Raw genomic sequence first — 14,256 nt, forward strand, 5'->3', positions numbered from 1 at the left:
CTCTGGGTGAAGACCCAACCTCACTGTGTTACTTTTTACATTACCCTTGTTTGACCTGCTGTAAAAGAAGATATTAGAAGAACAGCTGATTCTTTGAAAGAGAAGAATCAAAATGCAAAGTGAAGAAGGCATATGAGCCAACTATGCTTTGAAAAGCAGGAGTATGTTCAAGAATTGTGAATTGAGCTCATTATCCACTTTGGGCCCCTTCTGCTGATCATTGTATACACAGGGAGTGGTAAAAGTTTAAATAAGCCAGCTGATACTTAAGCATTTTACTCTTTTTGAAAGTTGCCTAAAAAGGAACCAATTGCTAATGTCCTCATTTATTTAAGTTTTATAGTATTATCCATCTCCAGGCCCTTTAACCATGCTCTGAAGTTTCAATTCATGCCAGGTAGTACTATGGTCTTTGTAAGTTCACACTATTATTTTCCTTTATAATTCTCTTTGCAGATTCACAGACATTAGAATCACACCAAATATCCACACATGCAATTGAGAAGCAAAATAATATAAAGATGAGTACTTGTTTTAGAATCGCAATTTCACCCACTTATGCCATTCACATTCCTTATGGTGACTTGGGGACCTCATATGACATCAAAATAAAAAAAATGAGACTTTTGCCGCTTTATTTTTTTACAGCTCAGAAAATTTAAAAGAACATAAAAGGAAACAGCCCAGGACCTCCTAGACCACAGTGCGAATATCGTCAGCAAATTCATGGCTTTGATTAAAGAACTCACCAGGAGTCCAGCTATTATGTTCCATGTCGCCACAACTCCTAGAATCCACACTAAGTTAATGTGGAATCAGGATTTGCAAATGAACAGCAGAGTACTGTGTAATATTTTGGCTGCTTTTCACACAGACCGGCCTTTTTTCACCAGCTGCGTTGTTGTCTACGTTGAGGGCAACAAACACAACCAAAATAAAATAAAATTTCCTCTTATGTTCCGCTTCACGATCAAATTAACTGCTGTACCAGGTACAAATGAAAACATGCCAAAGAAACCTTTCTAAAGCAACTAAGAGGATGAGCTGCGCCACGGCCGGGAGGCTTTAGCTCCCTCCCCAGCGACTCGGTGGCAAACAGGTACAGTCAGGATTAGCAGGGAGCCATGGCAAAGGCCACAAGTCAGTAAGCTCGGGGTGGGGGGTGGAGATGGGGAAAGAAATACTTTCAACTGCACTGAATCAAATCAAAATTGCTGTCCAGAAGGCAAGGGGGGCAGGGAAGGCAGCTTCACAAGCAAAAAATATAAACATAAAGGGTAGCTACCAAGAGAGTCATGTTTCTCAAAGACACACGCCTGTCAGCTTTCTCCTGTGGAAAGGGGTTAAAGCTTTTAAATGAACTGATGTGATAAGTGCAAACTCAAAAGGACCAAAAAAAAAAAAAAAAAATGAGTGTAGAAACGATACAAGTCAGCAGCAGGGCCAAGGCTACCTCGAGTTCTCTCAGAATTCCCGACTGTCCACAGGTTTCCAAGTCCTCCAGCGCTTGGGACCAGAAGTTCTCCTCCTGTTCGGCCTCCGTACTGTCGGGAGCCCCTGTAAAACTGTTGTCCAAAAAGCACAGTCTGCGTTGAGAACTTGCCAGATGGGATCCAGAATCAATCAATCAATCAATCAATCTCTCTCTCTCTCTCTCTCTCTCTCTCTCTCACACACACACACACACAATGGGACATTCTTTTTGGGGTCTGGCTTTCTTCCAACTCCAAGTGCAAGGACTTGGGCCTTCCAACTCCAAGGCCTTTCTTCCCCTCCAAGTGGGGATGCTTTCGGAAGTGCAAAGAATTTCAAAGAGTGGAGGGAAGGACTTCCTCCTTCCTCACTAGACTTGGGCGTCCATGGCGCCCGTGGAATGGGGCGCATCACCACGGTGCTGGGTGGGAACACCTCTTGGCTGCTCTGCCTCCTGAAAGACAGGTCAGGCCTCCAAGAGAAAATGTTGTCTCCCCTATAAATTTCGGGATGGGTCATGTAAGGGCTATTGGTTTTTATGAGTTTCCTTAAAATATTTTGGTTAGGGAACAAATTGCTAAAATATATCTCAATGCAAAATGGGGGGCTCTTTGACATATCCTTTTTCTTTTTTTAAAATACAAGTTAACACAATGCAACCTTTGAAAGGAAAAGAGAGGACACCAGTCAGAGAGTGAGGACATGAAAACTCTGGTTTTCATGAGGGGAAACAGCTCTTGCCCTGCTATGGGGTGGTGCCCAGGCTCCTGCTGGGTGGCCCACGTCTCTGAACCCTGCCACGGGGCCAGTGTCATGCCAGCAACTCGTGTCATGGGGAGTAGAGAGGGCCAGATCTGGGCCGATGGCCAGACAGCAGTTGATGAAAACCTTACCCACTGACTGTGGACCGGTCCCAGTCTTCATTACTCAGCCCCACGTCTGGGTAAGTCTGGCTTCGCGGCTTAGTGACCGGGGACAGGCTGCCTCTCTGCTTCGGACCCCTCCACTCGTAAGTGTTGAAGTTGTAGCCCGAGGCCTGAAAGCCAGAGCCTGGAACAAAAATCAGGTGTCACCTTCTGTTTCTGAGAAGGACTGGAGAGGTCTTTTTGGTAACGTGTCTTTTCCTGTGGTTTCCATCCGTTGATTCAAGGCCGCTGACGTGAACTGAACTTGGGATCAGAAAGGCCATCAAGATAATACTCAAGTCTTACATTCAAAACACAGTCACACAAGATATGTCAACTGATGCCAACGACAGTCCGGAGGTAAGACCTTTTAGACCTAAGCAGGAGAGCCCACTGTCTCGGACCTGTTTTTATTAGGGCCCTTGCCCTGCTCTCTCTGGGCAAGGAATCTGCTGGACCAGGGGGAGGTGCCCACAAGACCTGTATCCAACCCTTGATGTGATAAATGCAAACTCTCTCGAACTAGAGCAAGTTCTGGAAAGTCAGAAGCCTGAGCTTCCTGCCCAGAAACCTCTGTCCACCTACAGGATGCATGAGGGCTTCTTACCCCAGTCTCTCCCTTTGAGAATGGAATTTGCCACCAGATGTGGGTTCCAGGCCCAAGGAGTAGCTAAGTGGCTGCTGGCTGCAGGGGTGTGGATGGAGCTTGGTTCTGAAAGATTGGGATGCGCCCGAGGATGACTTACTCCACGGAGAAATGACAGTGTCAGCAAGAGGAGGGGTGGGATAGGAAGGGCGACAGCAATAACAACAGGGATCACACAGCGGGTACTTATGCACCTGGAACTTCATTAAGTGCTTTATTTGCGTCACCTATTTATTCCTCATAACGGTCTTCAAAGGTAGGTACTATTATTATTTGCATTTTACATATGAGCATGTAAAGGCTTAGCACAGCAGTTCAAGGACGTAGGGGTGTCTGCAAACGCTCCCGGGGGTCCAGTCATCACCTTAGGAGACTCAGTTCTTAAGACTCTCACGATCCTTAAGCACATCTCCCCAAAATCAACCCCACCATAAAGAACCAGGGGTCTGAGACCTGTTGCTTCTCCCTTCCCACCCCTTGGGTTGGCTTCCTGTCACTTTGCAAATGAAAGACTCATTTCTTATCCACCTCAAACCTTCTGAAGGAGCTTGGCCCCGGGATGCAAAACCCTCCAGTCGTCAAATCAAGGGGTAACTTGGAAAGCTTTGCTCCTGTGAGCAGGTCTCTCGGGAGCAGCGCCTGATTTCAAGCAGGCACAGACTCCTGGCAAGGCTTTCTCCCTCCGTCATCCACCTGCTTCTCTGCATCCTGGACGCAGACTTCAAAACCGCAGTCGGTGGGCACATCGTTAGGTGTATCTGATTTGCAAAATGAAGACCGACATCCTCTCCCGCAGGACAGGACGGCAAGTCTGATTAGCTTGATAGGCGAGGCAGTGAGGAATGGCTTTGGGCAACTGGGGTATACAATGGACATTTTTCACAAATTTGAGCGAAATCCGTGGTTCCAGATTTTGACAAAAATATACTTAAGGCATATTAATGAGAAACTGGAAATTATAGTCTTTGCAAGTGTTTAAATTTGGAGAGAGAAAAGTTAGATGCCAACTTTAAATGTGTGAATGGGGTATGCGGTCTTTCAAAATTCTTTTGGGAGATTTAAATAGGAGAGTGGGGGCTTGTGCTGTAACCACGATACATGGCTCCATCCACTATTTCGGGTTGTGACCCGCTACTACGTGCGTGTGCGTGCGTGTGTGTGTCAGGTTGCACAATGTGTTTAAAAACCATTTAGACAAAAACCAAAAAAACCCACAAACAACCCCAAATGGTTAATACAGCAAACAGGTCTCGGCCCCCATTTTCCCATACAACGAAATGACTGGATCACATAAGATAACTGTCACTCACTCACTTTCCCTCCCCTCGTTAGAACTTACAACACCATCCTTACTAACAGAGCACAGAGGAAGCAGGATGTCCACAGGATAATGCTCCAATCAAAAAGACCTGATCTCTAAAAAAAAAAAAAAAAAAAAAGAACACCTGACCTCAAGAACGCAGGGGAATGCCTACGGCTGCAAGAACCTTCTATGAACCTTCTGTTTTAGGATTCCGAGCATTAGGAGTGCTGGCACAGAGAAAATATTTACAGTTTGATATCTCATTTTCTTCCCGGGTAACTACAGAAGTATGGCTAGCCATTTGGGAAGAAATTTTGTGTGATCAATGTGTTGTTTTCTGTCAAAAGTGTTGAATTAAAGAAACTCACGGGTCTCTTCTTGAACAGGAGTAACCGCACATCACTGCATTTCTCCTGACTCCCTCCAACAGGCTATCCATTTTCTCCTTCCCAACCGGAGGAACTGACCTCCCCCCCCCCACACACCTAAGTGAAGTCTCACTTTCTGTGATACAAGCAGAGTTAGGGGAAGCCTGCACCTGCCTTGCCATAACTAGCTTTTACCTTCCGAAGATCCAATGCTAAATGGAGTGTCCTCCACTCGGTATTTTTTTCTGATAAACAACCCGTTTGATCAGTCACTTCCCTGGGAAAATTCCAACATGTTTTAAACTGGACAGCTGGACTTTTTGATTTATCTTCCAACTGTTGTTCATGAGCAGTTCTTGGTGATTGGGCAAGTGTGTAAGGATGGCCTTGAGCAGATGGGCAGCACTGTTCCTTACCAGGGAAATGCCCCTCTTGAAGAGCAGGTCTGTCTACACCAGTGGGCCGTGCGTTAATAAGCAGTATCTGATTATTGCATTACAACAAAGCAGGACCTGAGGACGGGGTACAATTCAAATCCCCTTGGGTTAGGTCTAGACTCAAATGGCCTCGGTCTGGACCAGGCCATGAGGGCACAGGGAGTGAGTAAGAAACGTCGGGCCAAATCCCAGCTTTGCAACGTCCTTGCCCCGCAGCCTTGGCCGACTCATCTCAGTGTTAAGACAGGGACAATGATCCACATGTGCCTCACCAGGGTGACAGGAGGATTGACAATAACATACACAAACTCTCACCATAATGAGGTTTTGATAAATACAGATGTCCATGACTTTTATTATGTGCTAAGCCATTCGACTTCTTAAGATCTCAGTTTCCTGATTATAAACCTGGGAGGGCCGCGAAGGAGGAAAACCTCAGCCCTACTGATCTGGTGAACCTTCCAGCACTTAAGTGTCAGGTACCCCATGAGGAGCTGAAATGCAAAGATAGCAGCTTCCTGTCTTCCAAAACCGCACAGTTTGGTATTCGTCTGGAACAGAGGGGAGGAGAAGCAGGCAGAGAAGGTGACAGTTGTAATTGCCTCCGAGAACATTTAGTCTGAACACTCGGATATAGAAGAACGAGACGTGCGTGGGGGTGGGAACGCGGCCAGGAGGGGTGGCCAAGAGTCGGGGGTGAGTTGGTATTTCCTTGTAGAAGTGGTGGGTGAGACGGTGGAGCCGAGCAGGAGAGGCTGGTAAATGTGCAGTCACGGTGAGCCCTGTTCTCCATGTGCCATCAACGGGTTTCTGCTTCACTCTCAAGATGGGAGCAGGATTCCAGAAATATTCTGGTCCCTCCTACCATCTGGGCTTCTGCCTCCCTGTAGGAAGAGCAATGATTTACCTAACTGTCGAGTCCTGGGAGACTGCAGGGGAATGTCAAGACCCGCAGTCTCTTCTTGGCTCTCTCTGGACTCATTCTTTCCCTCTGCCCCGGCACTGTAAGGCAGGCACAGCTGCGGCCCACTGCCCCAGGTCGGGGGCAGCAATGCCAAGACTGTGCAGTGAGCGGACTGGGGCAGACTGCGAGCTGCCCATTGAAACATCCATTCTTCTCTTTATCCTTTAACCAGAAGACCAGGTTTGGGGGTGGGCATATTAGGGCTCAGAATAAGACTGTACTTCCTAGCCTTCCTTGATATTAAATGCTAACTATGTAAAAAGGTCTGGCCAGTGACATGTCACTGGAACTTCTGGAAAGGCTCTTTACAACACTCTTTCCTGGTGCCTGGAATATAGATGAAAGAGCTGGAGCCCTGGTATCCATCCTGGATCATGTGGTAAGCCCAAAGATGAAAGCCAAGTGTGAGGCATAATAAAGAAGAAATATTTAAGAGCCTGGGTCCTTGATGACACTATAGTTCTGTGCCAGCTCCGAAATGCCTACCTTTTTAATGATTTAAGTCTCTGTGATACTAGGGTATTCAGTTCTATTCAGCTAAATCGAATCCAACTGACATGCTGAGTTGCACTTAGCTTTGCAGATCTGACTTCTCCCTCATTTAAGACACAACATCGAGGCTTGGGTTAGGAGTAGGGAAAAAAAATCTTGATTCTGGCTGCCATGTCCAACTTGACTTTTCTAGAAAAACAAAACAAAACAAAACACTCCTGTCCAAAAAACAAAAGTAGTTGATATTTTAATCAATAGCTGAACTCCATTTCTACTCCTCCACTGATTAAGAATGGATAAAGGCCGGGACTTATGAACATGCCAAAATACCTATAGCTGTACAGTAGCAAAGAGCAAAGCTTGCTGGGCGAATAATGAGAAATTCAGGATGTATAGAGTAAAAGGTACTGCAAGGAACTATCAGGAGATGAGACTGGTAAAGCAGTTGGGAACGAGATTACAAAGAACTCTGGTTTAAACTCAGCACCTCAGGTGCAATCCTAAAACAACAGAGAACCATCAAGAGGGTTTTTTGTTTGTTAGTTTTTAAGGGAGGGGCAAGATTAGATTTAGTTTTTTTTTTTTTTTTTTAAAGATCATTGATGGTAATATACTCAAAATAAGGAGATGGTGAGGAAGTAAATATTTCAGGCCTGATGAAGGTTTTATAATATAACAGACGTGTGGTGTCTAAATGTGGTCTATCTCCCGATCAGGTGGAAGAGCCCCCAAATGTGGGGTGACGACTGGGTGGAAGCCGGAGGCATGGACAGTGGAAGGATTCACCCAAGGCAGAACAAAGGAGATTGAAGTTGACCGAATAAACTCCAAGGGAGCTGCTGGTAGGACCTGGAGGCAGAGGCGGTCTGCCAGGAGCCAGTGGGTAGGAGCTGTATTTCAAGGGGAAGGTGAGGAGGCATGAGAACATGGAATCTTCCTTTTTTGGTAACTGTGCCTGGTTGTAAGTAGCCCATTGGTCAGTTAGGGCCTCTGGATGTCTGAGGAGGGTCTCCTGATGGGCCTGTCTGTATCCAGCCAGGGGGGCCCTGCGGCCCTCTCTGCAATCCATCACTCAAGCCTGGGTGCCTAAAAGCAGCCTCTATAACAGGCAGTGGCAGTGAAGGGATAGCAGGAGAGATGCGAAGCTGGAGGGGGAAGATGCTGGGTCCTGATGACACTGTGGGGCCACCTGCCTCATCTGGCTCTTTACTGCAGTGGGAGAAAAATAACTAGCGTGTTTAAGCACCATCATTTGTATTTTCTTTCATATGTAAGTGAACTCCTAACTGATGTAGGAGGAGGATGACTGCATAATTTAAAATAGGGAAAGTCTGATGGAAATTAAGTGAAGACAAGCTGCTTGCCACAGTTGAGACGTTAACAGCGCTGAGGAATATCCCTTTACACAGGGAGTCAAACTTAAAAGCCATGGGAGGAATGGCATCAGGGAGGCAGCCCACGTGTAAGAAAAATCAACTGCCAGAAATAGAAATAGACTTTGTTTTTACTAAGTGATGGTGTGAGCACAAAGAATTGAAATGCAGGGATGATACTGGAAACTAGATTTTAAACTCAAAATTGATAAACACACTGATAGATATAATCTAAAAAAAACCCTGTATTTTCTAAGTAATTATTCTTTTATTTAGAATTGGAAACCCTTCTTTCTTTTTTTTTCCTCCCTCCTTCCCTCCTTTCACATCTAGGTTTCAATATCTGGTCTTATCTTTTGTATCATAATGTGAGGTGTGTTATAGACTAAATTGTATCTGCTCTTACATTCCTATGTTGATGCCCTGGCCATCAATGTGACTGTATTTATAGATAGAGCCATTAAGGAGGAAATTAGGGTTAAATGAAGTTGTAAGGTGGGGCCATAGTTTAATCTGATTGGTGTGCTTACAAGAAGAGAAAATTTGGACACACACACAAACACACACACACACACACACACACACACAGAAGAAAGGCCATGAGAGGACACAGGGAGAAGGCAACCATTTGCAAACCAAGGAAAGAGACCTCAGGAGAAACCAAACCTGATACCTTGATCTTGGATTCCTGGCCTTCGGAGCAGTAGAAAATGAATTTCTATTGTTTAGGCCACCCAGTCTGTGGTATTTTGTTATAGCAGCTGAAGCAAACTGATACAAGGTATAAAATTCAGTCTAGATTCCTTTCACTGAGAGTAATGTTTGGTTTTGTTCATTAGCCTCGTAGAAAATAGTTCTTCACAAATGTTGTCACATCTACTAGTGTATGAAATCTTGTTATAATGATTTCTATTTCGAGGGTAACCATATTTCAGATACTTGTAAAATTCTGATAATCCAACATTGTACTATTTGGTTTTTAGTACCACAATATTGTGCAGATTAATATCTTATATTTGTAGTTCTTTATTCACACTCAGTATTAATTTTAAAAAGCAAACTAAACAATGTTGTTTCATATTCATAAAATTTGAAATCATAGAGTGGTTTTGGAATTCAGACTCAACTCTACAATTTGGGGGCTGTAGCTCTTGTCGTTACTTTTGGAAGCCAATTTTAGTGTAGGAAAGGGAGCCAGATAACTCCCTGCCAAATTTGTTTCCTAAAAATCTAGCTTTGTTAAGAATGGGAAAATCAAACCATACATTTGTGTAACTATTTGTAATTGTTCTAGCCAAGAAATACTCAAAGTGTTTAGACGAGGATGTGGCTTAAAATGGCAGAGCAAAATAGTTCTCTCCCTGTCCTAGAAATCACCTCAAAACAAAAAGGGATGACAAATAACATAAACTTCATCTTCAGTGAAACTAGAATCTCAAACTATAAGTGTGTGTGTGTGTGTGTGTGTGTGTATATACATATATATATATGTACATATATATATATATATTTGGTAATTTTATATACAAATTCCATGAGACAAACAGGGTGGGAGGCGGTGATAAGAAACCAAGAGGAGACACCTATGGCCAGCAATTTCAGAGAGGGCCCAGTCTTCCAAAGTAGCGGCTGTGGCATAAAGCAAAACAACAATGCTTTGTTTGGAACACTAGAATGGATTGCACAGGCTGGTGGCAGGAAGTTCCCCCAAACCAGTGCACCAGGGTAAAGCCAGGGAGGTGGGCTGAAAGATGACACCTACAGATGATATCACCAAGCAATGTCTCAGTGAGGCAGGCCAGCAGAGAGGAACTCTGTATTGTTGGCGGCCCATGGTAGCCAATCTCTATGGGCTTGAGGAAGAATGTACTTATTATAAGTTACTGTGAACTTGGGGCAAGGGGTGGGTAATTTTTGCTAGTCTGGAGCACAACCTGGGCTCTGCTATTTCAGACCCTCTTTCAAACTTCCAATTTAGGACGAAGTCATCCCATTCAAAGAGCAATAATTAAAAGGAACTGGTATGAGATGTATACCAAGTTAATATTAAAAAAAAAAAAAAAGGACAGAAGGAACAGAAAAACAAAGCAACAGCAGATGAAGGATACTGATGAGTAAAAGACTGATATGGAGCAAATGATAAATATGACCAAACAGATCATCACAAATTTTTAAAAATGCACACTGAAAGCATCATCTCTATAAAGCAAGAGATCAAAGTAGAGATATAAGAACTCACAGAAAACTGGGCAAGGTAACATGATAGAAGGAAACGAAACATGAGCTTGTAGAGATCAGAAGAGATATTAAAGAGAAAATTAAAAGCCCCCCCCCCCCCCCCCCGCCAACCACCAATGGGGAGAATACTGCTCAGTGTCCTGCTCTGTGCTACTCTCTTTATGGACTACGTTGTGTTCCCTGATTACATTAAAGGGAAATTGTGCTCTTTGACTGTACATGTTGGTGTCTTTTTTTTTAAGTTTTTATTTAAATTCTAGTGTAATATTAGTTTCAGGTATACAAATAGTGATTCAACGCTTCCATAATGTTGGTCTCTTCTCAGTCATCATTATCGTTATGAAAACTACAAGGAAGCATGGAAATAGGTGAATTATGCATCCAATTCATCCAATTCTAGTCATAAACAGAAAATCTAAGAATAAAGTTAATCAAATTAAAAGGAAAGATCTATTTTAAAAAACAAGAACAGAACTGATAAGTACATGCAAGGGTCAGTTCTTTGGAAAAATGCTAAATAAAAATAAACCATTACCAGTATGGGAAAAAAGAATAAAAACACAAATATGCCAAATAGGGGATATTGGGGATATAATTATAGAAGCCAAGAAAACAAAAAGAAGCAAATTCCTTAACTGATGTACGAATATATTTGAACACCTGTATGAAAAGCATTTCTTTTTTCCTGAGAAAATACGAATGATATAGAAATGACCTCAAAATGGATCCAGCAATCCTACTTCTGGGTATATATCCAAAGGAAATATAGTAGGTATCTTGAAGAGATATAACTGTGGTATTATTCACAATAGTCAAGATAGGGAAACAACCTAAGAGTCCATTGACAGATGAATGAAGAAAGAAATGTAGTATATATACACAACAGAAAATTATTCGGCCATAAAAATGAAGGAAATTCTATTTACAATGACATGGATGATCCTGGAGAATATTATGCGAAGTGAAAGACAAATACTATATTAGCTCACTTATATGTAAAACCCAAATCAAAAAAATGTCAAACTCAACTCCTAGAAACAGAAAGTAGAAGGTGCTTGCCAGGGGCAAGGGGGTGGGAGAAATGGAGAGATGTTGGTCTATGGGCATAAAGTTTCTTTTATAAGATGAATGAGTTCTGGGAATCTAAAGTACAGCATGATGACTATAGTTAAGAATAATGTCATATTGCATACTTGAAATGTGCTAAGAAAGTAGATCTTAAGCATTCTCACCACCCACCCATACGAATAGTAACTATGTAAGTGGACGGGTGTGTTAATCAACTTGATGGTGGTAATCATTTCACAATGTGTGTGCATCGCAAGATCATCACCTTGTACACTTTAGATATATACAATTTTGTCATTTATACCTCAAAAAAGCTGAAAAAAGTGAACTCAAAAGAGAAATATCTCAAGATTATGGCAGGATACGACAGAAAACATAGCTACTTGAGTTGAGGGTCAAGAATGACAGACACCAAAAGAGCCACACCATCCATGGGAATGAGAGAGTCCAGGTACTAGCAGTTTGTCAGTCTCCTCTTGTATGATTGACTTCTGCTAAATCCAAGGAAAGGGCTTTTGGGGTTAGAAAGAAGAATAAATAAGACACAAGGGGGCCCAAGCAGCAGATGTTGATGAGGTGGGAGGGCAGGAGTATAAGGGTCAGGAGAATGGGAAGTGGAAGAAGCTGACCCAGAGGCAGACTAGAAAAGGTGTGCATCCTAGAGTCGCACAGTAGAACGGAGGGCCATCCCGCTGTGAGACTTCCTTAAACACACCTCTTCCCCCCCAGCTCTGATCACTCCATCCTGTTCCTCTCTGCAGTACTCTGTACTAAGTAATACTCTGTACTGTAGGAATTTGTTCATTGGCCCTTCAGCAGGTTACGTCTTCCATGAGAACAGGGACCACTGCTCTTTTGTCCATCATTGTATATCCATTGTATCCTGGCCTTGTGTTGTGCCAGCCATGATGTATCTGTTGAATGAGTGAATTGGGCAAATTTGACATTTTGGAGAAGCAGTAGAGAACAATAAGGACCGTGGTGCAGAGGCATTGGCCCGAGGAGGAAGATGTGCATCATGGAGGTGCGACATCTTACTGGGAATGGGACAGCTCTTGGGGGCCGCAGGGGAAAGGAAGAATGTGCAAGGTCTTCCTGGGATGTGGTCGAGAGGCTGCCGAGCAGCTGGAGGGACAGAATGAAGAGACCATTTACATCTCACCACATAGCGTTTAACAGGGGGGGAAAGAAGTGTGGGTCTGTGCCTTGCTTTTATTTATTTATTTATTTATTTATTTACAAAGATTTTATTTATTTATTCATGAGACAGAGAGAGAGAGAGGCAGAGACACAGGCAGAGGGAGAAGCAGGCTCCCTGCAGGGAGGCCGATGGGGGACTCGATCCCAGGACCCTAGGATCACGGCCTGAGCTGAAGGCAGGCACCTTCTGTGCCTTATTTTTAAAAAGTCAACGTCACAAGCACAACGTGCAAAGACTTGGTTTAATCTAACAGCACAAGTAAAAGAAGGAGAAAAAAAAGCCAGACTTTGAGACCTTAGTAAACAATAAGCACAAAGTGAGTGACAGACGGGATTTGACCACCAAAATCCTATGTCGAGGTAGATAGCCTGTTTTCCTAAGATCTAAAACTTTCTTTTTGTAGATTTTTATTTATTTGAGAGAAAGAGAGAGAGAGAGAGCGAGCACAAGCAGGGGGAGAGGCAGAAGCAGGCTCTGCATTGAGCAGGGAGCCCGATGCAGTTCTCGATCCCAGGACCCTAGGGTCATGACCTGAGCCCCCCAGGTGCCTGGGTTCCAAAATTTTCAGTGATGAAGGTGACAGGCTAGAGTTGCTCTATGCTGCCAGACTGTTGCAGACCCTTGCTTTCTGAGTGCTACACTGGCCCAGAGTTGGCTTGGAGCACACTCAGGAGAGAGGCCCTGGGGACCATAGAGATACTCAAAGGTAAGGTTTCTGGCAGCTGCGCTCAGAGGAGGAGGAGGAGAGGCCTCAGCCTAGCATGAGTGACCTTGAGGGCAGGATGGAGACCCACAGGAGGAGCCACGGGCCCACAGGGTTCCACTGGATACGGGACAGGACCCCAGGGCCGTTGGAGCTCAGTCCCCGCGCCCAGCGACCGGGTGGCCCTGAGCATGACCCCGCAGTGTCCGGGCTGTGCGGGCCGGCAGGTGAGCCGCCTTCTAAGGTCCCTCCCAACCCTGAGATCCTGTGACCAACTGGCTCTTCGACTCCCTAGGAGAACCCAGATGAGTGCTTGGGAATCGCTGTTTTACAAGTCGGAGGGCCGTCCCCACATTCTCACCATCTGGGGTGGGGTGGGGAGACTTTGATTTTCCCCCAGTTGCCCTCTCCTCTCTCTCGGGCCCCATGAGCATTTCTAACTTACTGATGCCAGATGTCATATTCTTTTTTTAATTTTTATTTTTAAAGATTTTATTTATTTATTCATTAGAGACACAGAGAGAGAGAGAGGTAGTGACACAAGCAGAGGGAGAAGCAGGCCCCATGCAGGGAGCCCAATGCGGGACTCCAGGATCCCAGGACTCCAGGATCACACCCTGGGCTGAAGGTGGTGCTAAACCGCTGAGCCACCCGGGGATCCCCCAGATGTCATATTCTTAGGACCACTGTTCTCTGTCTAGGAATTCCGAGTTTCAAAAGCTTCACGACTAACAAATAGTTTGTCATTTTTCATTAATGTGGGAAAGGCCGTCTCTTTAGTATGCTAATCACGGGCCTCATCTTACAGTGTAAAAGGACAGGGTAGCCAAGTTCTTTTTTTTTTTTAATTATTATTTTTTTAAGTTTTAGAATTTATTCATTCATTTTAAGTGTTCTCTATACCTAACGTGGGGCTCAAACTCATGACCCCCACCCAAGATCAAGCATAGCTTCCTCCACCCACTGCACCAGTCAGGCGGGCCTCAGAGTAGCTAAGTCCTTACACATTACCTTATGGGCAGAACTCATTCAAATCAGCAGCATCCTTACCAAAAAATGTGTGTAACAAGAAAGTCATTGCACTA

General features: G+C 44.2%; 1 protein-coding gene across 22 annotated transcripts in view; it reads right to left on the reverse strand.

The window, feature by feature from the left end:
- Positions 1–14,256, reverse strand: part of GRIP1 (glutamate receptor interacting protein 1) — a 664,081-nt gene that overhangs the window by 20,058 nt on the left and 629,767 nt on the right. For 19 of the 22 annotated variants that reach the window (XM_077913731.1, XM_077913735.1, XM_077913732.1 and 16 more), the window contains 3 exons: positions 2,367–2,523; positions 1,454–1,565; positions 1,286–1,330 (listed from right to left, as the gene is read on the reverse strand). In XM_077913731.1, coding sequence (XP_077769857.1) covers positions 1,286–1,330; positions 1,454–1,565; positions 2,367–2,523 — 314 coding nt within the window. The remainder of the gene's footprint in view (positions 1–1,285; positions 1,331–1,453; positions 1,566–2,366; positions 2,524–14,256) is intronic. The other 3 variants (XM_077913736.1, XM_077913724.1, XM_077913730.1) reach the window with 1 other exon arrangement.

Source organism: Canis aureus, chromosome 11 (assembly GCF_053574225.1).
Source record: "Canis aureus isolate CA01 chromosome 11, VMU_Caureus_v.1.0, whole genome shotgun sequence".
Lineage (NCBI taxonomy): Eukaryota > Metazoa > Chordata > Mammalia > Carnivora > Canidae > Canis > Canis aureus.